At 35.6% G+C, this 24,396-nt stretch overlaps 3 protein-coding genes across 4 annotated transcripts in view; 2 read left to right on the top strand and 1 right to left on the bottom strand.

The window, feature by feature from the left end:
• Window positions 1–5,313: 5,313 nt before the first annotated feature.
• Window positions 5,314–7,165, top strand: AZG2 (Xanthine/uracil permease family protein). Its single transcript, XM_088124733.1, has one exon. The coding sequence runs from the start codon at window positions 5,481–5,483 to the stop codon at window positions 7,095–7,097; it is 1,617 nt and encodes a 538-aa protein (XP_087980859.1). The 5' UTR covers window positions 5,314–5,480; the 3' UTR covers window positions 7,098–7,165.
• Window positions 7,166–7,893: 728 nt separating this feature from the next.
• On the bottom strand, window positions 7,894–10,509 carry LOC111006906 (putative phosphopantothenoylcysteine decarboxylase). The gene is made up of 3 exons (XM_022279007.2): window positions 10,322–10,509; window positions 9,328–9,660; window positions 7,894–8,505 (listed from the first exon to the last, which is right to left on the bottom strand). Exons 2-3 carry the CDS (start codon window positions 9,631–9,633, stop codon window positions 8,227–8,229), a joined length of 585 nt encoding a protein of 194 aa, XP_022134699.1. The 5' UTR covers window positions 9,634–9,660; window positions 10,322–10,509; the 3' UTR covers window positions 7,894–8,226.
• A 905-nt stretch (window positions 10,510–11,414) lies between these two features.
• The window catches only part of GSL8 (glucan synthase-like 8), a 41,367-nt gene continuing 28,385 nt past the window's right edge, over window positions 11,415–24,396 (top strand). Inside the window, exons 1-9 of one of the 2 annotated variants that reach the window (XM_088125604.1) lie at window positions 11,415–11,801; window positions 13,717–13,814; window positions 14,001–14,164; window positions 15,268–15,391; window positions 15,482–15,592; window positions 17,681–17,806; window positions 19,927–20,016; window positions 23,260–23,357; window positions 23,447–23,564. In XM_088125604.1, the coding sequence (XP_087981730.1) occupies window positions 11,591–11,801; window positions 13,717–13,814; window positions 14,001–14,164; window positions 15,268–15,391; window positions 15,482–15,592; window positions 17,681–17,806; window positions 19,927–20,016; window positions 23,260–23,357; window positions 23,447–23,564 (1,140 nt within the window). In that variant the 5' untranslated portion in view covers window positions 11,415–11,590. Of the gene's footprint in view, window positions 11,802–13,716; window positions 13,815–14,000; window positions 14,165–15,267; window positions 15,392–15,481; window positions 15,593–17,680; window positions 17,807–19,926; window positions 20,017–20,110; window positions 20,132–23,259; window positions 23,358–23,446; window positions 23,565–24,396 lie in introns of those variants that run through there. The other variant, XM_088125605.1, reaches the window with a different exon arrangement.

Genomic DNA, 24,396 nt, shown 5'->3' with positions numbered 1-24,396 from the left:
ATTGAATTCTTCGCTCTCAGTATATACGGTGTCGTTGTATGGTAACCCGACATTTACTCTGGTGTCTGATGTGTGAATAGGGATCAAACGCACCGTTTTATACACGTTTTTTTCTTCTTTTTTTTTTCTAAAAAATTACTATCCATCCTCGTTTTGACATGTACTATCTGCTACAGTAGTTTGTTAATTGTTTCCGATCTTTCTTGATTTGAATTAAGGATTCCAATATTTTAAGATCGTGTCTGAATAATATATAGTAAATACGATTAAATAATATAAAGTGATTGAGTTTGTTGTGGTTCCTTATATTTTTTTTCCTTGTTTATACATTTTCACTTATTCATTACAAATCACATATTATTGAAATCTCAAAAGGAACGCACGCAGAGACTTTACAGAGCTACAGATTTTGCAATTAGAGTCTAAAATTAAAAAATAATAGTAATAAAAGGATGAGTTTAATTTACAACTGGAAATTCATATTTCCAACTATTGGGCATTTTTTTAACTGTCAAGAAAAAACCTATTGGGCTTTTCTTTGTGGGTGTATTTTTCATGCGAATTCTAAGCGGCCCATGATAGTTTGCAACGTGATAAGCCCATATGATCCTCGAGCGTGGGCCTCAGCTGTTTGGACCCAACTGCATTCAGACATCTATCAAAATCGGTTACAATTTTCAAAGCCGGTCGTAATTGGCATATATCTCCTAATCAAAAGATTGTGAGTTCGATCTCCCACCCACACGTATTGTACTAAAAAAATATACAAAAGTATTCTGATCTGCTTCCTATTAATTACAAACATATATTTCGTAAAAAATGTATAGTATCGTTATAGCGTTTTTGTTTTCTGTTTGTAGCTTTTCACTTTACTAATTATATGGTGAAATCGTGAAAATTGAATAGTGTTTATGCATAAAATTGAATGGGGTTCGACCTGGTCAAGGTCGGACACATAAACTAATTGATTCACCTTGCTAGGGAATGACCTACAAAAGAGAGGCAAACACTCTAATGTTCAAGTCAGTAACCGCTTGAACTTAATAGCAATTTCAATATATAATGTGATACTTGTATGCAGAAGTGGTGCCTTTTATTTATAGGTTGGGGATCCGACATGCAGTTATTAGTATCAAATATCATGTCAGATATGTCTCAAACTACGTGTCGGATCTAGATGCTGGTCGCGCCACATAATAGTTCTCATAGTAAATATTTGGCTAAGTATGCCACCTCGGACAGGTGCAAGGCGACCTAGATTCAGATGCGTCCATGTGATCGTCTTCTCCATGTGACCTTCTAATTATCATCCTAAATAAACATAGTGTAAAATCATTATGCTTATCTAAGTTGAAGGTAAAATTTAACGAAATTAGACATTTATACAAATTACCAAGTTTACAAGGAAAAGATGAAAATTTTTCGTCATCCCAAATATAATTCAATTGGTTAAAACATATATGATTGACTAGATAGTTGTAAGTTAAAATCATCGTATAGTTGAACTAAACAAATATTTTTCCACACTTTATAGTCATACATATAATCATGTAAATTAAGTTTGTTTTAAAATTTGATTATCCGAGAACGGTGAAAATATATAACTCATTTAGATGGGATAAAAAGAAATAAATAAATAATGCTGATTGTCCAGGTGGGTGACGCGTGCGAGAGGGATGGCATTGAATTATGTTTAGGTACACTGTGATTTAAAATTGGCGCTAAAAAGCTGAATAAACTGAAATGGAATATGGAATCAGCTCAGCAGAACATAAATTAGTTAATAATTAATTCATAGATTTTGCATATATTTCTCGGGCCCTGTGTGAACTTTAGTTATCTGGAAAACAAAATAATACCTTTATCTTTAAGATATTTCTTAAAGTATGATCTTTTTGTAAATTACATTGCAATTACTATATATTGTAAATGTGTGCAATCCAAATCCAGCCCCCAGAAAAAAGCTAAACCAACCAATTGAGTTAATCCGGTTGGTTTGGAAATTTAACTGTATTTTTTAGTTAGATTCCATTTCATAAAGTAAGAAATCAAAATATAGTCCATCAGATTTGATTTGGATAAACCTTTTCAATTTCAATTTCTATTTGTCAAGTAATTATTGATTTTATTAGGTTTGGACATTGATCTTACTTTGTTCTATCTATAATAAAAAATAGTAAGACATGCGTGCAATGTACGGTTTTATTATAAAGTATATAAAAACATACAAATTTATTTGTTTATGCCATTAACTATTTGTTTAAAAATTGTAACGTGTATATATATGTGTTGGAGGTAGAATTTAAACTTACACGTGTAAGGAGATGGATGGATCTAGAACATGACACGTGGCTTATAAATCGTGTTGAAGATTGTCCAAGTAGCTCCACCTCGGCTCATCATATGTGCCGAGCCAATTATCTTTGGTGGCTGTGTCGAACAAGTCTGCTCATAATCTTGTTCCCATATTACTGGTTGAATCGATTGACTTACCTCAACTCGATCCTGCCTCAGACACACTCCACGACAGTACGCTGTATTTCACAGCAACCTTAAAGAGCCATTGAGTTCTTGTCGATAATAATTTCGAGGATTTTGCCTATAAATATAACAATTCCACTCCATTTTGATGTACGCGAACGTTCGATTCTCTATCGAGTTGATTTGGACATTCACTGACTTTGGCATCGGAATGCTCACTCTATTTTGCAGGTCTTCAACGCAGCATTCGAAGTTCACTGTCTAGCTCGTCCTAGTCGATCCGACATTTGCGGAGTTGATCGTTTTTCTGATCCAACAATATATATTAAATTAAAAATTGTTAAATGTTTAGTGAAGTCATATACATGGAGAAACAAAATGTACATCCCGTCTAAAAATGTTACCATTTTTCACCTTTTGTTTATAATTTTATTAATAAATTTAAGTATCTGACAACTATTTAACATATTGTTTCTTATTCTTTTATAAACATTTACAATAATATACAAATTTAGAAACAAAAAAAATATTTTTGTTTATTGTTATAATTTATAATTTATTTCAAGATAAATAAATATGTTATCTTATCATTAGGGGTATGCAATTTTATTTTTTTCTTTATCATAAAAAAGAAACACAACAATAAATGGTAGCATAAGGAAACTGATCGACCTCTTTCGCTTCTTGGCTTGTGCAAGGGACAATAAAGGATCTCAATCAAAGTGTAGTCCACATGGCATCCATTTTGTATCGTTGACAAGTTAGTTTCCTCTTTAAAAAAATGGTAACATTACTAAACCAGATTTCGTTTCAAATAATGATGTTTAAAATATTATTTTTTATTTTTTTAGTACAACGTGTGAAAGTAGATAGTTTAACTCATAATATCTTAATTGAAGATATATGCCAACAAACACGGAATTAAACTCGTTTTGACTATATTTTAAAATTGTTAATCGTTACACTGTTAATCATACAAAATAATTTATTACTAAAAAGAAGATTAAAAAAATGCTTTACTTCTATGCGACTGCTAAAAAGTTTCATAGTCAGTAGGCTGCCCGCTGCTAACGGTTTATATTAATGGAGCGTGCATTTGCAGTGACACGTCTTTTAAAAAACAAAATTGTTACTTTTGGAATTAAATTTAATATTTCAGTTTCTTTTTGTGTGTATATCCCTATTTATTTATTCATTGCACAAACAATCCCAGAGTTTGTACTAAATTTTAAATGTTTGTGGTAGATAATTTTTATGCAGTAATTTTTATTTCTTAAATGAGCGAGCTTCTTCAAATTTTTATTCTAAATCAATACAACTGTTTAGAGAACAAATAAAATAGAAACAAAACTTGTACTTCTAAAAAATATATTTAGAACTTAATCGGGTTGATTCGATTTCTTTTTTTATTTTTTTGAATTATGATATTCACTTACAATTTATATTGGGTATCTTTTGATACTTTTTTTAGCCAAATTTCATAAACACTAAAATTGTTAGTTTAAAAAACTCAGGTTAGATTTTGAAAATGGATTTAAAAAGTAGACAGAAAAACAAATAAATGCTTAAAAAATAGAAAAGCAAAAGCAGCAAAATAATCATAAAAGTGGGAGATAAAAATAATTAACTGGTGTATTATTCCTTTTTTTTTTAATGTTATCCAATATCAACAAATAAAAAGGTATGAAATTCGAACGAAATATATTAATTGGGCAAAATTGAAACTAATATTAAGCTTCACAGCCGGACTTAAAATTATAAATTAATATATAGAAAAAATCCATGAAGAAGGTGGAAACACACCAACCTTATATTATAAATTAGAATAAGCCGCATATCTTGACACCCACCGCAATATTCGTTTTGGATTTAATAAAGATTATGATATGTTTAGGATTTTAAATATGGTCCAGATATTGTGATTTTCAATATCCAATCTCGGCGTTCGGTATATTCCAAATATTTCTTTTTTCTTCGTCTTCAGGGGATTTACAGGATCCGATTTAGTAGCATGCTTGCCGGTGGCCAATTTCTATTTTTTCTCTTCGTCCACTATATATTTTAAAACGAATAAATCAGTCACGTTGATTACGTGGATACAGTTCCGCGTTTAGTAGAAAATTGGTAAAAAAAAAAAAAAAATCATCATGTATAAGAATTGAAGTTTAAAACGCATATTTCACTTTTATATTTATATATATATATATATTTACCAACACTTTCGTAGTCAATGTCACATGGGCTGTATAAATTAAGGGCATTTCCCTGCAATCCCATGTAAATTAAATAGTCCAAAGAAAAAAAAATTAGAGAGACTTTTGCAGGTCATTTGATTAAAACGTATCTCAACATAGACAAATCAAACACTATATATGTTGTTAAAATTTATTGGTAACATCATATTGATGCTTTTAACCTACATAAATCCATAAATATGGATATTGTATTAGGAACAATAAGCAAACATTCAATTTGAGGTATGTTAAAGATGACACATCATGATTCATACGCTTTTGGGAAAAAATCATAAAATTTAGACTCAAAACTGGTCGAATTCAAATACAATGCTCAATGGATAAAACACAATTCCGAAATCCCGTGATTGGTAGCCTGATAACATTCCTTAATGCCAATGTGCCCGAGTTTATATAAACTCAGTCAAAAGTCAACTTTCAAAATTGTTTAAATCGTTGCCATCTATATAAATGAAATACAGTTAGTGGGAGTAATAGTATAACCAAACCAAGCCACTAAAATTTGTAACGCCATTTTTATAATTAAAGAAAAGCGTGTCATCACAATCATTACACCCCTGCTTCAAAACCAAACACTTTTGTGCACTTTTTTCATTTCCAAAGAAACCATCTCTCTTGCTTACAATTCCCCATTTTTCTAAATTTTCGTACCAATTCCCGCGTTACCCTGCCTCTAATCTTTCCAGATTCCTATATAAATCTTCCCACCCCACACGCCCACTCATCGACCAGAGAGAAACCGATATGGGCGGCGGCGGAGGAGACGACGGCGGAATTCGAAATTCATGGCTCAAAATGGAGAGATATTTGAACAAGGCAATCGCACGCAGCGTGGTGGGCAAATATTTCAAACTCGAAGCAAGAAACAGCTGCTTCACCAAGGAACTACGCGCCGGTTTAGCCACTTTTCTTACAATGGCTTATATTATCACCGTTAACGCCAATATCATCGCCGACTCCGGCGGCACGTGCTCCATCGCCGACTGCTCGGCTCCGGCGAACGGTACCGCCGCGCCGGACTGCGTGTTCAAGCCCAACGCCGGCTACCAAAATTGCCTTTCCAAAACCAAGAGCGATCTCATGGTCGCCACTATTTTATCGGCCATGATTGGATCCTTTGCCATGGGGGTTCTGGCCAATCTGCCGTTGGGCCTAGCGCCGGGTATGGGCCCAAATGCGTACCTGGCGTACAACTTAGTGGGCTTTCACGGGTCCGGCCCAGTCTCATACCAAACCGCGCTGGCCATTTTCTTGGTCGAGGGTTGTGCGTTTATTGCCATTTCGGCGTTGGGGCTCCGTTCAAAGCTCGCTAAACTCATCCCTCCTTCGGTTCGCCTCGCTTGCGCCGCTGGGATTGGGCTTTTCATAGCTTTCGTGGGCCTTCAAGTCCACCAAGGATTGGGCCTCGTTGGGCCTGACCCGGCCACATTGGTCACACTCACGGCCTGCAGTCGTACAAATCCAGAAACCGGAGAATGCATCGGAGGAAAAATGCAAAACCCGAAGTTCTGGCTCGGGTCAATCGGGTTTGTAATAATGGCCTACGGGCTAATGAAGGAGGTGAAGGGCAGTATGATATACGGCATCGTCTTCGTCACGTTGGTATCATGGTTCAGAGGCACGGCTGTCACGTACTTCCCTCACAACCCATTCGGCGACAAAAATTACAACTACTTCAAAAAAGTGGTGGACTTTCACAAAATCCAATCAACAGCCGGTGTTTTTAGCTTCAACGGCTTCAACAGAAGCGAGGTTTGGGTGGCCCTAGCGACGATATTCTACGTCGACGTGCTCGCGACGACCGGAACGCTGTTCACATTGGCCGAAATCGGCGGATTCGTGAACGATCGAGGAAACTTCGAAGGCGAATACATGGCGTACATCGTGGATGGTTGCTCGACGGTGGCGGCGGCGGCGCTCGGAGTTTCCCCGGTGGCGACGTACGTGGAATCGTCGGCGGGGATCAGAGAGGGAGGACGGACGGGGATTACGGCGGTGGTGGTGAGCTTTTGTTTCATGATGTCGTTGTTTTTCACGCCGCTGTTCTCCAGCGTGCCGCCGTGGGCGATTGGGCCGTCGCTGGTAATGGTGGGAGTGATGATGATGAAGGTTGTGAAGGATATAGAATGGGGAAATATGAAGGAATCGGCGCCGGCTTTCATAACGATGATTTTGATGCCATTAACGTACTCAATATCGAATGGGATCGTGGGAGGAATTGGGCTGTATGTTGTTCTGAGCCTATACGACCACGTTTTGAAGTTGGGGAATTGGTTGGCGAAGATGAGGAGGATAGTGGCGAGAGAGCAGAACCAGGTCTCGGCTACTGCTGCTAATGCAGAGTTAATCTCAGTAGTTTAGTTTAGAATATTATATATATTAGTTCTTTGTTTTTTTATTTATAATTTAATTTTAGAGAAAATTTGGAAAATGGGGGGGGGGGGGGGGGGGGGGGGCATGTGTTTGATCTGCTAACAATGGGGGCAGGGATGAAAGTAGAGGCCATCCATTGTCATAGATCAGGCATTTAATTTTCTAATTTTGTGTGCTATGTTCTGTTTTTGACTACTGATGTAATGTAATGTGCAACAGTAATATTGTTATTTTCCTCTATTAATTTTTTAAATATTTAAGTTTTCTTTTATCTAAATTTTAAATTTAATTTTCCCATTAGTTGGTAACAAAATAAACTACTACTCATCAATAAATTACGCAAAATGTTAAAAATGATAAATACTCGACAGATGTCGGATATGTAAAGTGCAAATCTACAAAAATCTTGTCTAGAGAGAAAAAAAAATCTACGCACATATATTCTTATAAATAGTTGGTTGTTTTCAAGATATAAATACAAACCTTATTTCTTTTTTCTTTGACCCAACGAGTTGTCAATTTTAAATAAGATAGCAATTTAAAATGAAAAAAATTATTCTAAGATAAATTTCTCATATCAATGTGACACCTTCAACGACTATCTTAAACAAGATAGCAATTTAAAATGAAAAAATTATTTTAAGATAAAATTTTCATATCAATGTCACACCTTCAACAACTATTAAACTATCAGTAATTTTCAAAAGATTTTATGATCTTTCAAGAAACATAACACAAGTAAATAAGATACCTATTAGCCTCCTTACTCCACAATGGTTCTAAGTAAAGGAAAAAAAATATAAGCAAGCGAATATAATTAACAGCAGTGCTCTTTATTCGTGTACAAATATGGGTTCCACTTCCACACAGAGACCGGACAAATGCTGCCAAGTAAGATTACAAGTGAGAAGATACAATAGGAAGAACTCAACGGTACAAACAAAAATTTACAGCATGCCCCGCCCAATCTCAGTAAAACCACAACCCACGGGTGGTTAATAATAATTCACAGCTTTACTCAGGGCAGAGAGGTCAATATTGCAGCTCGTACCCAAACCAAATCAACCAATTTATCTCACTCACTTCCAAAAATGATGGTGTTCACAATTTTACTGCTCTAGCCTCTGGCTGTTCCTTTACGGCGTGACTCCAAGAATAGCCTCACGGTTGAGGAAATGAGGGTGGGTTCAGCCATGGCGCCATTGCACCGTTCCCCACTAATTGACCCTGGTCGGATCAGGGTAATTCCAAGATCATCAACAGACACAAGATGTCTCTCAGTGAAAGTATTGTTCCACATTAATGCGTTCATGGCTGGTGCAACATATAAAGGCTTGCTGTAGTCCCATGCCCGTACAATGCAGGTCAATAGATTATCACACAATCCTCCCGCAATCTAATAACAACATCGTACCATGAGTAGAAGTTTTTTGCAAATATCAAATCTCATCTTCCACACATAGTAAACCAAGCAGCGATAACCAAAAAGAAGAAACAGGAACGCCACCAAACGGACATTGAATTGAAGTAACGAAACAGATAAACATGATGATGCTACATTGATCTCACCATCTCTTTGAATTTAAAATAAAGGAAGCTGGAATATTTGGTGTAGAAATTTAAATTGATGCCATGATTTCTACAAAAAGATAAGCCAAATGCACAATATCACTCTCTGAGATCTTAGTTTCTCAACCTTGGTAGTTCACTCATTCAAGATTAATTTTGACCCAATATTCTTGATGCACTAACTGTATTTTGTAGGTTCCACACTACTTACATCTACATAATCCACAATTCCCCAACAAACAGAAATGTTTCAGTAAAATACATAGCTATGGGCATCCCTTCCCTCCATTCTTCCAAATATCATTAAAAGCTGGCACAAACTAAAGGGTTGATTCACATAGATTCTATTGCACCAGGGAACACTAGTTTTCTCCCTGTTTGCTACATAATTTTTTTGTTTCTTTTTATTTTGTAAATACTTCAAGCATCAACCACCTTTGCCTTCCAAGAAAATTCATATAATTTTAATATTCCATACCGATGGTTGGAGTTTGAACCTATTCATTCTAGGTGGTCCTTTTACTTTTTCACTAGCCCAATGACCACTAGTCCAATTCAGAGTGGTGAGTAGTTCATTCATATGTTTAGATTGAAGTATGAGCCTATGAGGAAATAATTATATAAACGAGGATGAAACATATAATATAACCTTGGCAAGAGTGTTTGCAGAGAGTGGAGCAATAACCATGATATCAGCCCAGCTACAGAGCTGAATGTGAAGCACATCGTCACCAATTTTGCCCCAACTGGCCAGATCATCCTCGTCGATGTAAAGAGGGACATTCTTGGGGAGGTCTGCCCGGTCAAGGAAGAACAATGCTGCCCTTGTGGCAACTGCTCGAACTTCTGCCCATTCAGAGAAACAATGATATAGGATTCTAAACTTTATCGCAGCAACACTTCCGCAAGCAGCAAGAAGAATGTGTGGTCTTCTTTGAATGTTATTGACTTGCATTGGCTCCCTTTCTGCAGCTACCACTCCCTAAAGAATTTCAAATTGTGAACATAATTTTCTGTATGCATAGTCAAAAACAAAGTTTTTTTTTTCTCTTTCATATATCCAATGGTATAAAATAATCGACTGCATTGTTATGGCCCTCAAACAATTTATCTATCACTTCCCAGCATACAACAACCTACTAAATGCCAAGAATCCTTTTAATCACCTACCCAACAATGTAGTTCTTGATTCCAATTGGTGTTCTCCGGCCAAAACAGACCGAATACAAATTCAATAAATTTTGAAATTCAGTTACTTGATTTTCAAGTGAATATGAACATTTACCTCTAGATGTTAATCAGCACATACACATACATATCTTGGAGTACAGATAAAGTTCAAAAGACGCGTGTTTCTAAAAGTATAAGACATGACTTGATTTGTTATCAGAATTAAGCTCGTGGGATGGCAAAATCACATAAATGGTACCAAATGCAGTATTAGAAACCAGAATTCCGTGACAATTTGAGACTCCTACTGCATTTTCCGAAGAAAATCGGTTCTTGAATAAAAGAAGTCAAGAGTTGTTCGGAAATTCAAGATTATTGAGCTGAATCTCATCGCTTGGTCACGTTAATCTTGCGAAATATAAAATTCAATCAAGAAAATGCATTTGATTAGATATGGGGAAGGAAGAACGAACCCCGATAGTGATTTAATTCCTTGCAACAAACGAGAACCCGACGAATGGAGCTCAAAAGAGTAATGCAGCAACTTGTTTCTAGTACTGCGCTTTCGGTATTTCCTCTGAGTTATTCAATGGAATCTGATAACCTGAATTCTGATTTCTGAAGTCTGAATTGATCTCAACGCATCCACTTGATGAAGAGGGAAAATGGAGCATTTAAATAGACGTGATGTTGTAACAAACGACGCCGTTCGTAAGAGTGTATATACGGGTCAAGCTGCAAACGAGCCCAATTAAGGAAAATTTTCATTTAAATAAATATCATCGTATTTAATCCCTTTTTTTTTTACTATGATATTAAATTGTGTTATTGCTTTGTCAATCAAAAATTAATTGTGTTATTAATTCAAGATAAATATATATGTGTTCAATTGGGTTAAACAAAATATTATTTTGACTAATAATACAATTTAAAACTATTTTCTTATATTTTAAGATTTTTTTTTATGCCAAACCGACTATAACTCAAGTGGTTGAATTTCAAATATTTCGTGTCAGGTGATAATATATTATTTATAATTAATGTAACTACAAAGGAAAGATAATTACATAACTTTATCTATTTTTTTTCGGTTGGAAATGACACGAGGAAAGATTAAATTTTCAAACCTGCTAAACACATATTTTAAAATACATGTTTTTCATTGAATATACTGTTTTTAGATTTATGTTTTAAAAAATAATTATTGAAGTAAAAAGATTATAAACAAATTAAAATTATTACAGCGGAAACGGAAAAAACGCCACGCCACTCGGTCATAAAAAGTTATAATGCTTAAGTACGAAGTCAAGGAAGATATTTATACAAAAAAAAAAAAAAAGAGTCAAGAAAGATATTGAAAAAGTAAAAAAGAGAAATAAATGAAAGAAGGAAAACTCAAACAGCGCGTAAGAAAAAGAAAACGGAAGATGCGATGCGCTAACGGATGACGACAACCATTGTTTTACACCCACGACCGGCGGGCACAGTTTCTCAAAGCGAAATCGATAGGAAGGGTAAATCGGTAATTTGGCATACAGCGCCACCCAAATGCTAAATGAAAATTGTTCCTTCTTTTTCACTGTATCCGCGTTGTTGCCCTGCTTCCTGAAATCAACGTCTATAATTTGGAATTTCGTCTCTCGGGTTGTGGTTTCGAGCTAAAATCGATCTGACTCGCCCACCGTAATCCGAAGGTTGTCTCTTCTTCAGGCTCTCGGCCGTTGATTTAGAGCCGGAGCATCATGGCGAGAGTTAACGACAATTGGGAGAGGCTAGTGCGCGCGACTTTGAAGAGAGAGCAGCTCAGAAATGCAGGCGGCCAAGGCCATGGGAGGACTCCCAGTGGGATTGTTGGAGCTGTCCCACCCTCTCTTGGAAAAACCACGAACATTGACGCAATCCTGCAGGCTGCGGATGAAATCCAGGCGGAGGACTCGACTGTTGCCAGGATTTGTAAGCATTTCAGCTCTCATCCTCTCTTATGTTTTCTTTTTGTTTTCCCCCACAACTTCATTACGAGGTTTTGAGTCGAGTACATTAGAAACTTAGATTCCTCTCATTTCTTGTTGAATATTCTGTAAATGCTCTGTCTCCATCCCTCATATACTTGAACATGTATATACATATAGTATTTATTTTCATCTTTGTTTTTAGTTTTGAAACCGAGTGTATGAGCTAGTACGAAGACTTGCCTATAATGTAAATAGCAAAGGACTTAGAGGGAATGAGTTCAGACCATGGTGGCCACCCATCTAAGATTTAATATCCTACGAGTTTCCTTACCAACCAAATGTAGTAGGGTCAGATGGTTGGCCCGTGAATAGTCGAGGTGCGCGCAAGCAAAAAAAAAAAAATGAATGACTTGCCTATGTTTGCATTAACAGCATGTGTTTTAGCAGATGACGAAGTGGGTGGGAGTGTGGTTAAGGATTGTTATGCCCCAGTTGTCCAGATAATCTATCTATTATGAATGAAACTGTTCAATAGACATTCAAACGTTGGCTATCATTGATGGTACTTTTATTTATAAAGTATGGCGTATATAACTTTGTCCTAATGTAAATGTCATTTCATTTTTTAAATCTTGTCCTAATCTGTTAAAATTTTAAATTTCATCATTTGTATTTTTTTTATCAAGCATTTAATATCAATAAATACAAAAGTTAGAAGTCCCAAGACAAGAGGAGCTAAAATAAAATAAACCAACTATCGAACATTTCAAAAAAGAGCTATGCGTCGACAAGAATGAAAGACAAAAGAAAAATACCAAAACAATGAGTTGCAAAAATCTGAAAAAAGTCATCAAATCTAGTTAGGCCCCAAACCTTCCTTCAGGAGCTCTCCCCACCTCTAGCTTCTCTCAAGCCTAATGTTCCACAAGTCTGAAAAGCAAACAACATGCAAAAATATTTGCCTATCATGTAAAGGAGGGTGAAATAACATTTCTTCCATCATAGACTGACAAGACCTGCTATGACTAACAAGACCAGCTACAACCGACAAGACCTGCTACAAACTATGTACATTCCCAGAGCCTCCAATAAACTGTTCTAAATCGTATGTGAATTGACATCCATATTTTCTTTTCCAATTCTGCTCCCAAACCTTCAATAGGATGGCCTCGATTGCTATAATATCCATATAACCGTCATGATCATAACCTTGATTGTCAGTGGATTTTATCTTTACAACATCCATCAATCAAATCTTCTAATATCCACTTGACCTTGTAAGGTTTTTGTGAGGAATGGGTATACTTGTTGAAGTTTATTATAACTGTTAAATTTCTTAATGAAAAGTTTTATCTACTTAAAAATAAAGTCAACATCACCCTCCCAGGTTGGCCTAGTGATCTTAGGAGCAAACAATAAAACTAGATAACATTTAAATCATGGTAGCCACCTACTTAAGATTTTAATTGTAATACAAGTTTGTCCATTGTGAATGTTAGATGATTAGATGGTTGAGGTGCAATTGTTGTCCTTGATAGGCATGGTTATCAAAAAAAAAAAAAAAACCAAAAGAATTATATCAACTTTGGTATAATATGTATTGAATATTGGCCCTAAGTATTAGCTTGGAACTAAATTGTATGCTTGCTCTACTCATTTTTTTGACTCTCAGATATGGTTGAGTGAATCGTACGGGTCTGACAGGGGTCAATGTTACTTTTGCAATTAAACAATCCTTGTTTTTTTTCCATAGTTCTTTTTTTGGTGAATAAGATCTATCAATTTATTCTCTCCATTTATGATATATCATCAAACAATTCCTCAACCTTATTTTTGCTTATCTCATGGAAAATATTAAAATCATGGGATTATTCTTTAGTATGTGTGTGCAATTAAAACCTTATTTTTCCATTTAGTGTGTGAGCAGGCATACAATATGGCACAAAACTTAGATCCCAACAGTGATGGTAGAGGTGTTCTTCAGTTCAAGACTGGTTTGATGTCTGTTATTAAGGTATAGCCTAATCTGATTCTAATATCAATTTATGTAAATACTCTTAATTATATTGGTTAGTATCATGTATGGTTACTTTTCGGCATTTGTATTATGGACTATCTGTTTTGTGGGATTGTTATTTATTTTTTGTTTTGTCTGTTAAAATTGGTGAGTAAAGCTTTAGTGACATGAGATCTTTTGCAGCAAAAACGTGTAAAGAAGGATGGCGCATCTATAGATCGTAATCGTGATATTGAACATCTGTGGGAATTCTACCAGCGATATAAGAGACAACATAGAGTAGATGATATACAAAGAGAAGAACAGAAATGGCGGGAGTCGGGAACAGTCAGTGCTAACTTGGGAGAGTACTGACCTTATCCTTTCTTTAAAATTTTTAGATGTCTATCACGTCATACCTGTTGTCTTCTAAATGGACATTATATACAAGAAGGGGGAACAGTACAATATTTTCTGTGAATAAATGAAGAGAAATTGTTATTTAAGTTTGAACTCAGTGCTCAGTTCTTATTTCGATCCATCTCAGACTTTTGCAGTGGTCTTCTTTGATGAAATTTATTTTCTTTCCATTTTTTTTTCAGAATTTCTTGAAAAAGCCCTCACTTTAATTTTCTATGATACCTTTTTTCATAGCACAGTACTTTTCTATATATAATGTTTTTTTATTGTGCACCACGAAAAAAGCCCTCGTGTTTAAGCTTGAGACCAAGAGGAGTATTGCACTTTAAGAATACCATTTCTCCCTACCTAATGCTAATGATTTGGATGATTGTAGGCCAAAGAAGTGGATCTGTAAAGAAGAAGATACTACTATAAATGCTTGAGACCTCTTTAATAATCCAAGCTGTTTTCTGAAAAATATTTTTCCTGCTGTTTGAAAACATGATGTTGCCCATGGATTATCATGTGAAAGCAGTTTTGAAATACATTTCCTTCTGTGTTCTCCTCTGCTCTGCTCCTTCTTCTTCTTCTTTTTAAATTTTATTTTACTAGTTGACAATAAAGTATACTAATATAAAAATATATGGTATATGAACATGGTTTCTTATTATTTTTATTATGGGGCAGTGAGAAGATCAAATTTACTTGTTTGTCAAATTTCCTCGTTCCTTGGTTGTAACTGGTTTGACATCTTATCATTGTGAATCTTCGTCCAATTTACATGAACTAAATATTTGCCACATGGTAGGCTAGTGATGTAATTGCATGGAATAGAATATAGGTATAAACCTTGTTTCTGTATGTTCCTTTTCTATATTCTTGGAGTTTTTTCTTAAGTTATGATTTGAAGACTGTGTCTAAGATCCAGTTGGTTTATATAGGCTGTCCTTTTGGATCTTGAAAAGTTGTTAAGCTTTTGTGCATCTGGAAGAACAAATTTTTTAAAACGTTTAACAGCCTCTTTTTTTTGTAGTATTTGATTAATGGTTTTAGATATCTTTGACTTCAGGTTGGAGCTCAGATATTCTGAAGCGAAGAAAGTAATTGCAAACCTTAGGGCTTTGGTTGAGGTGATGGAGGCACTTAGCAAAGAAGCAGATCCGCACGGAGTTGGAAGATTGATTATGGAAGAGGTAGTTACTACTAACTAGGGACCCATTCCCTGTCAGCCCTAGCCTTTCTTGATATCTAAGGTCTGATCTCAATGTTTCTATGATTTTCAGCTACAAAGAGTTAGAAGTTCTGATACTACATTCTCCGGGGAATTCGTACCCTACAACATTGTTCCTTTGGACGCCCAAGCACTGACCAATGCCATTGGGCTTTTCCCTGAAGTAGGTGAACCTGAAATAGTGTCTTATCTATTTCTCACTCGATTATTTTGGCAGCTTATGTTGTGCTAATTTTTTATTGTCTGAGAAGTATAGTAATGATAATTAATGGATAATTAAGTTTAATAGGTGACACACCCTGTCTTAGATTTTTGGATAATAATAAATTTATTACACTTACTTGGTGCAAATCATATTGACTTTTTTGTAATGACAGCATGACTAAACTTTGTGTCTCTGAAAGAGCTTTTTAAAATTTTTTTTTTTGTTTTTTTTGTTTTTTTGGTAATCTTTCATTGACTTCAAAAAATTGAGTGAGTGACGTCAAACCTTTCTATGGATGCCTACTTTTGCATCTTTTGCTTAGAGAATACTTAATGGATAGTTTTGTATGTATTCATTAGCAAACTGGTTCAGGGATGAGGAGAGGAAAACAAGAGAAAGGAAAAGAAAAGAAAGAGAAGAGAGGATAATAAAAGCTTTAGAGGGAAGGAATCTTATACAGTGGGACATGGGAGCTTAAGTGAGAGAAATGATTATGGTAGGAGATTCAAGAGCTCTACTCAATCTATAAGGGAATGATTGATTCTCTCACGGTTTTAGCAAGCCCAAGTTTTTTAAGCATGAGATTGGAAAACCTGATTTATAACATAGATATTAAGAATACAAATGTTTGTGATTCATATGGTGATGAGGAAGGAATGCAATATTAGTATAAGTAGTCAGGATTCTCCTGGATTTCCAGAAGATCAAGAGGTTGATCATGAAGATTTCTCCGAGCATTCTTTTATAGAAGATTTTAATAATATTTTTGGGGAAGATCAAGAATCTTAAACCCTCCTGGGAGAGCGGCTCCATTGCTTTCCTCATCAAACCATTCTTGTTATGATAATCAAAGCTTTTTTCAATATTTTGAAGAAGTTGGCATAACCCTAGTTCCAATCATTGATGAGAGTGTAAAAGTTTCTTCGAAGTTCTAATCTTGTTCAAAGCTCGGTTTTTTGGAATCCGAAGGGTCATTTTAAAGTTTGGTTCTTCCTCTTTTATTTGGCAATATTTCTGGTTTTGGTTCTCACGTTGGGTCAAGGATGCTTCCAGGAGTTGTTTTTATGTTAGCTTCACAGATCAAAGTAGTTTTTCTGAGCTTTCCATCTTTGCTGGGTTGGATGAAGGTTTTGAGAATTTGATTGTTCTTGTTTCAGTTTCTGAGGAGTTCTTTTGGGCTTCTAATTGCCCTTAAGTCGTATTTTAAAGGCCTATGCTCTTTCCAAGTCTTCATTTATTGGTCTTTTGATGGATCTCTTAATTAGTCGGCTGATGTGGTTAAGTCTTTTCAAGGTTATTTGCAGATTTTGTCAGAAAGCCTCATCCTCTTTTTTCCTAATTTGTCGCCAAGATGTTCTTCTGAGAATGAGCTTCATAATTCAAGCTTGAAATGAGTGTTTATGATTCTTTTGTCGCATGTTTTCGTTGAGCTTATAGTTGCTTTGTACATCGGTGTTTTATTCTATTGTATCTTTTGGTTTTTTGTTCTTTATTTGACTATTTTTTCCTTTCTTGCTATGCTCCCTTTGGGAGTTTGTATCGAATATTTTCTTCCTTTTCATATATCAATGAAAAGTTTGTTTCTAGTAAAAAAAAAAAAGTTTATGTGCAACATGTATTTGGATTGTACAAAAGAATAAGCTAGGTGTAATCTGTGTTTGATTTGTTTTTTATGTTATTCGTAAAAGAAATATTGGAGTGGAAGTGCTTTCTTTCACTTCCTTTGGAATTTTGTTTCATTTGAATAATCTTGTATCTTTTAGTTATTTTAATGAGAAGTTCATTTCTTGTTAAAAAAGAAAAAAAATACTAGAGCGGTGGTGGTGGTTGATAAGTCTGGGTTTGTTTTGGGTTGATGATTGGAGTTGGACAGGTAGCTATAGATTCAAAGACTGCTATCCTAGAAAATTTCCCCCTTTCCTCACACAAGAATGCTAGAACAAAGGACGTTTGGGACAAAAAACCTAATGTTATCTATGCTTTTTTGTTTTTGTTTATGTTTTATATATGGCACACTAGAAATACTTATTGGGCGTATTTTTACAGGTTAGGGCTACAATATCTGCAATAAGATATACAGAGCATTTCCCTAGACTGCCTTTGGAATTTGAGATATCTGGACAAAGAAATGCAGATATGTTTGACCTTCTAGAATATGCATTTGGATTCCAGGTTTGTGTATATATCTACTTTAATTTATTATTATTATTATTTTGAATATTCTAAGTATAGTCTTGATTTAATTTTATGTGCTATGATATGATTATTCTGTATCCACTAGTTTCTTTGCTTATAGATTTCTCCAACTTGTATTTTAGCTTCAATCAAACTGTGGAGGAATACTTACTACAATATCTTCTTCCTGGGAAGCCGTTTTAGAGCTTTAGTTGTTTATATTATCTTATGTCTTCTCGTTTTTCTTGCTTCTAATCTTTTTCATTCCTTCGGGAATTTATATCTTTTGAACATATATTTTTCTTCTCATATATATTAATTTTTTTTTTCTGAAATCCGTGTGTCCGGGCCAGCTTGCGCGCACCTCGACTAATCACGGGTCAACCGTCTGACCCTACTACATTTGGTTGACAAGGTAACTCGTAGGATATTAAATCCTAGGTAGGTGACCACCATGGTTTGAACTCATTCCCTCTAAGTCCTTTACTATTTACAAAGGCCCTCATTGACCACTTAAGTCCTTTACTATTTACAAAGGCCCTCATTGACCACTTGAGCCATCTCATGATGGTTTTTTTCATATATATTAATAAAAAATTTGTTTCTTATTTAAAAAAAAGACTGGAGGAAACCATCATGGGATGACCTAGTGTTCAATAAGGGCCCATGTAAATAGCAAAGGGCTTAGAGGGAATGAGTTCAAACCATGGTGGCCACCTACCTAGGATTTAATATTCTACGAGTTACTTTGTCAACCAAATGTAGTAGGGTCAGGCGGTTGGCCTGTGATTAGTCGAGACGGCGTGCAAGCTGGCACGGACCCACGGATATAAAAAAAAAAAACAAAGAGGAGGAATACATAGCTAGGGTTGGTTTTTTTATATGCCTTGTATTTTCTTTCATTTTGCTTGAAAGCTCGGTTTCTCATAAATGAAAAAGAAAAACTGTCGGAGGAATAAAGTTCCAGTCTCTCGTAAGAAGGACTGTTTCCTTGCATTTACTCTTGGTGGTGGCACTGATTTTTCTTTTGGATGTTTAGGTGAATTTATTCTTAAAAAAGGAGAAAATGGTATTGGAAAATCTACTTAAAATTTGTGAACGGTAAAGATTAGATTTCTGAGTTAGTAATCTTCTGGATTCAAGATGGTGAAAGATTGCTGGATTCGAGGGTTTTTTTTTTTTTTGGGGGGGGGGGGGGGGCAAGATACACTTTTCAGAGAAAGGTTGGAGCTTCATGTTTAGAAGATGGCCGATACTTTAGATGCTGGGTTTGTCATAGTGCAGGAATTTCTCCTTAAAAACTCTGTTCTTAATTCTCTCCCAAGGGGAATTACTTAAGCCATTTGGCTAGGGAAGTGCCCAATGAAGAAGAAATTCTTCTTATGAGCTCTAACCTTAGGAGGGCTAATACTAATGAAAAATCCAGCTACGACATCCAAGATGATCTCTTAGTCGGGCCTCTTTTTATTTTATTTCTTTTCACTTTTTCTCTCTCCTTTGGGAATTTGTATCCTTGAACTTTTTCAAAAGACATCCAAGATGATCTCTTATTTCCTACTGGTGCATGGTGTGTGAACAAGCCCAAGTGGTAGACAATCATCTTTACTGACCTGCCATTTGACAAAGGTTGCTTTTGGTTCAAGGCTGGGGATTTGCAAAACCAAGAACTATTGAATACTTTCAGAAATTTATCTTACGTGGCACCCTTTGAAATCAACTGTCCCTCTAAACTCCAACCAAATCCTCAACACCCAACCAATTCCTCTTCTTAAACTTTTTTACATAAACATTTTTTAGGTTCAAGCTCTTTTTTATGACTGCCAATTGGGGAGGTGTTTTGCAACTTCATTCTCGTTTGTTTGTATTTTTCCACCTATTTCAATGAAATCATATATTGCTTCGAATTTAAAGAAAAAAAGAATTGAGAGGATTGGGGACCATCCCCTCTACCCTGGCCGCTAAGTTGTTTCCACTTTCCCTTCCTCTTTGGAGTTTTTTTTTTTTTTTTTTTTTTTTAATTTTTATATTCTCTGTCTCTTATCTAGAAAAATATTTTACTACTGTTTGCTGAGGCTATTGGTTTAACTGTTAATTAACTTTTAATTGCTTATTTCCAGAGGGACAACATAAGAAATCAACGAGAGCATGTGGTTCTCATGGTAGCAAATGCTCAATCTCGCCTTGGCATACCTGTTTATGCTGATCCAGTGAGTAGTTTCAATAATCTAAACTTTGTCAAACTTTCTGCATCAACTATCCAATACTGCCTTAAGTTTTGTTTCTAGGACGTTGGTTGATGATTCACTGCACGAAGCCATGCGGGTGAACTATTCTTTCGCCTTTTACACAATATTTCCTTTTGATATAAAAGCTTCATAAAATTTAGGATGGCAAATGGAATTTCCACTTGGTACAAGTTTTTTGGGGAATAGAAAGTATCGTTTCTTTCTACATGCATGGCACAGGTTTATTTTATTTTATTTTTATTATTTATTTATTTATTTATAATGTGATTTTTTAGAATAGGTGTTATCATATGTCATAGGAAAAAAAGTATCTTCTGGTCTGTTGGCTTCGGTGCGTTTCTATGAATTTCGTGTCCCCCAGTCTGCCCACATATGTGACAGGAACGACCTTTTTGGATAATTAGGGTTATTAATAGAATAGTAAGGGTTTTAGTAATTAGGTATGGAAGTTGTCAAAGAGAGTTGTAATAAATAGAGTGAGGGGGAAGGTTTTGATGTTCTAGTGTGGTCTCCTTGATTCTTAAAGGCTTGTATGGCTGAAGAGGAAGATTTTATGCCAAGTTTCCTAAATTTTTAGGTAGTTGGTTCTTTGCAAGAAGAAGACTAGTTCTGAAAGTAGCACTTATGATTTTTGTCATTATTCTTTCTACTTCTTTTGTTTTGTTGTTTTTCTCTCTCCCTTTGAGAGATTGTATCATTTGAACAATTTTTTTCCTTTTCATTAATCAATGAGATGTTCGTATCTTGTCAAAAAAAGAAAAAAGAAAAAAATAGAGTGAGGGGGAAGGGAGGAAAGTAGACACTTGGTATGATTTAGGCTTGAGTGATCTCAAGAAGGAAGGGTCCAAGTACCTTGAATGACTCGTGGATTATTGTAATCCTTCCATCCCTTTTTCTTTCAATCTATTTTGCTATTTGGTTTTTATCAATATGCCTCTTGGAGCTTTTGATTAGTTGCAGTTAAGACAGGGTCTTCATGCCTTTGATGTTGGTTTGGGCTGTAATGGAAGTTAATCGCGTTTTCTTTTGGGCCATGAGTGAAATTTGTTCATGGATCAATTTTCTCCCTGATAGTGGTAAATTTGACGTTATAGGATACCAGTGAAATGAAAAATATGTTATGAGTTCTTCAAATTCTTCCCATTCTGTCATTTCTTCTACTTCTAATTATTTTTTTCATTCTTATTCATCTCAAATTCTTTCTCTGGCTTGGTCATGGATATCAACCATCTTCCAATGTGAAGGGTAGAGACGTAGAAAGGGTGGATTTACACAATAGAGGAAGGGAGTGGTCAAGGGGAGAGATACATAGGCTAACTTTCAACCAAAAAACCAGATTCAAACTATGTACTTGAAGGTGTAGATTCAAGCTAACCACAGGTAGATTCCCGATTGTTGTCCGACCTCCATTTGAGGAAGGGAGCCTAACTTGGTGTTTGTCCTCACATCTCAGTAAAACTTTATTTGGTTGAATTGTGTTTAAGGAGTATCAATACTCGTATTGTCCTAAAGAGTCTTGAGAATTTTGAACCGATCATCATTATTCTTTTTTTCCCGATGGATCATAATAGGCCTTTTCAGGTTTAAAGCATCTAAAGGGGTGATGTGGTCGACTGGTCGGTCTTCTTTATGATTGGTTCAGCAAGAGCAGGCACATTCATGCTAGTGAACAACATTTCTTTATATGATGGTTGGGCTTCATTAACATTTGGAGCGGAGTCAAAACGAAAGTTGGAGATCAGGGGTATAAAGGAGGACTAACCCTTCTTGCTTTCACTTTATGGGAACTAATCCTCTGTTTTTCCCACTGTTTTGAGTCCAGCTTTGTGATGTCCATTGGAAAAGTCTTTTTATTTGAAATCGTTTCTACCAATAGTATATGGTTGATGAAGCTGGGTTCTTTGAAGAATTTGTGGGCGAGAAGTAAACCTCTTCAAGTGTATTTTCGGTTACCTCTTTATGCAAGCCTAGAGTTTCTTCTGACTCTTTGCCTAAAGACTATTGTTCAAAGTTGTGGAAATCATGGATTCCAAAGAGAGTCAATGTTCTTTCATGGATTCTTCTCAATGGAAAGGTTAATTCGGCGGAAGTTTTTCAAAAGAATCTTCCCAACATGCTTCTACAACCAGTTTGGAATAACTGTTCAAGCATTTGGTGTTTATATATCCAAGATTGCCTCCAAAAGTGATTATTCTTTGGGTTAATGGTTTTAAACCTCTTATATCTGAATTATGGTTTGAGAGAAATCAAAGGATTTTTTTGAAGGAAGAAGAAGATCTCCGGTGGAAAGTTTTAATCTCGCCAAGCTCAAAGCTTCTAATTGGTGTGCTATTTCCATTTTATATGCAAATTATCTCGGCATCTATATCTCCTTAGTTATCTTTTGTTTACCAGTTTGGTTGTATCCCTCTTCATTTTTGTTCTCTCCCCCTTATTTTGTTATTTTCACTATTTCACTCATTTGGGAGTTCGTATCTTTGAAGGCTGTTTCTTTTCATTCATCAATGAAAAGTTCGTTTCTTGTTTAAAAAAAAGTAAAGAGGGTCATGAAACATCCAGTAACTGGAGAACTCCAACGTATGGAGAAAGAGAATGGGGTATCCTTAATGAATTCAGTCTCAACTTCCTCTGAACATGTTATTGACTTCAGTCCTGAAGGGTTTCATTTCAATGATGATGAAGCAGTGTTTATAGTTCCTCGCCGTTGCGGGGGAGGATGGTAAGGTTAAGCTCCAGGTGGAGAAGGGGATTCATGTTGAAGCTGTTGGTTGAGAGGAAGGTAGAGGTCAATTTTGAGAGTGATGCAAGATAAGATGGGTTTGAGAGGAGATCCGTAGAATCTTCCTACAATGGAATTCCTTGTCAACTGCTCATACCTTCAAATAATGCATTATTATGCATCGGAGAGTGACTTCTGACTTGAGTTTATGCACCTCCATCAGGTCTTGGTGGTGGAACGAATGGGGGACCTAAATAAGCCATAGAGGAGTTGTAGTGGCTGCAAACCCAAGTGGCCACAGTATTGGGAAAGGAAAAAGAGAGGAAACTTGATCCGAAGCCAAACGAGATGAAAGAGGGGTGACCTTATTTTCTTTTATTCTGTTTGGCTTTCTTTTTTTTATTTTTTTCTGCTACGAACATATAAAATTAATGTGCATACAAATGTATACATATTTGATTTGGAACTATTTGGAGCTTCTGCAGAAAATAGATGAGAAAGCAATCAACCAGGTTTTCTTGAAGGTGCTTGACAATTACATCAAATGGTGTAAATACTTGCGTATACGCCTTGCATGGAATAGGTGATTGCTGCAACTCTTTTTCTTTTCCTCTTAAAATGTTTAGTTTGTTTTTTCTACTGAGCATCTATATTTTCATTCTATTCAAACAGCTTAGAGGCTATTAACAGGGACAGGAAGCTTTTCCTTGTTTCATTGTACTTGCTTATATGGGGTGAAGCTGCAAATGTCCGCTTCCTTCCTGAATGCATTTGCTATTTGTTCCACCATGTAAGTTTTAAATACCTCTTTGATATTTCCAGACTCATGGTTGAATGAAACTAATTTCCAACTTCAATGATTTCACTTGGACACAAGTTTTACTGTTAAACTCAAAACCTTTACTGTCTAACTAGATTCTAGAAGGAGTTCGATCGAAGGATTTATGTGACATTGTTACTATCATCTTTTGTTTTACTAATTAGGGAGCTTTGTTGTGATCTCAGTGGGAGGTGGGAGGGGGGAGGGTGGGAGATTCCTTTGTAGGATCGAATGACAACGCTATAAGGGGTGAATAGGATTGCCTACCACTTTTTCAAAATTAAAAATAAATTCAAGAGTAACAAGCAATTATGCAATCAACAAACGAAGATTAACAAGAAAAAATATTGAACAAAATATTTAAGAAAACCTATATGCAATCTAGCAAAATAATTCAAAGTAGATAAATACTGAATTTAAAAAGGAGAAGAGAAGAGAATGGGTGACACCGAGAATTTTTACAGTGGTTCGGAAATTCCTACTCCACTCTTCAAGACTAATTTTTGGATATTTTACTGCAACGACCCTCTTATGGGTGAGAACCAAACGATCGACCCTCTTTTTATCCTAGGCTAAAGAGAAACCCACGATTCTTTTTACTGGTTCAGGATCCAACCAATTGTGTTTTCTCACAACCCAAGGTGTACTCACACCTTAATACAAAACCCAATTTGAAAATAAAGAATGCAAAAATACAAGTGGATTACACAAAATTTTGCATCAAAGTAAGGGCTAAAAAGCCACTTTAATGTATCTCTCACAAAAAAATGAACAAGTTATGTGTAGGAGTGAATGAAGATTT

Source organism: Momordica charantia (genome assembly GCF_013281855.1).
Source record: "Momordica charantia cultivar OHB3-1 chromosome 6 unlocalized genomic scaffold, Mcharantia_2.0 BLBB01000006.1, whole genome shotgun sequence".
NCBI lineage: Eukaryota > Viridiplantae > Streptophyta > Magnoliopsida > Cucurbitales > Cucurbitaceae > Momordica > Momordica charantia.
The sequence above is the reverse complement of the archived record's forward strand: the minus strand, read 5'-3'. Positions and strand labels throughout refer to the sequence as shown.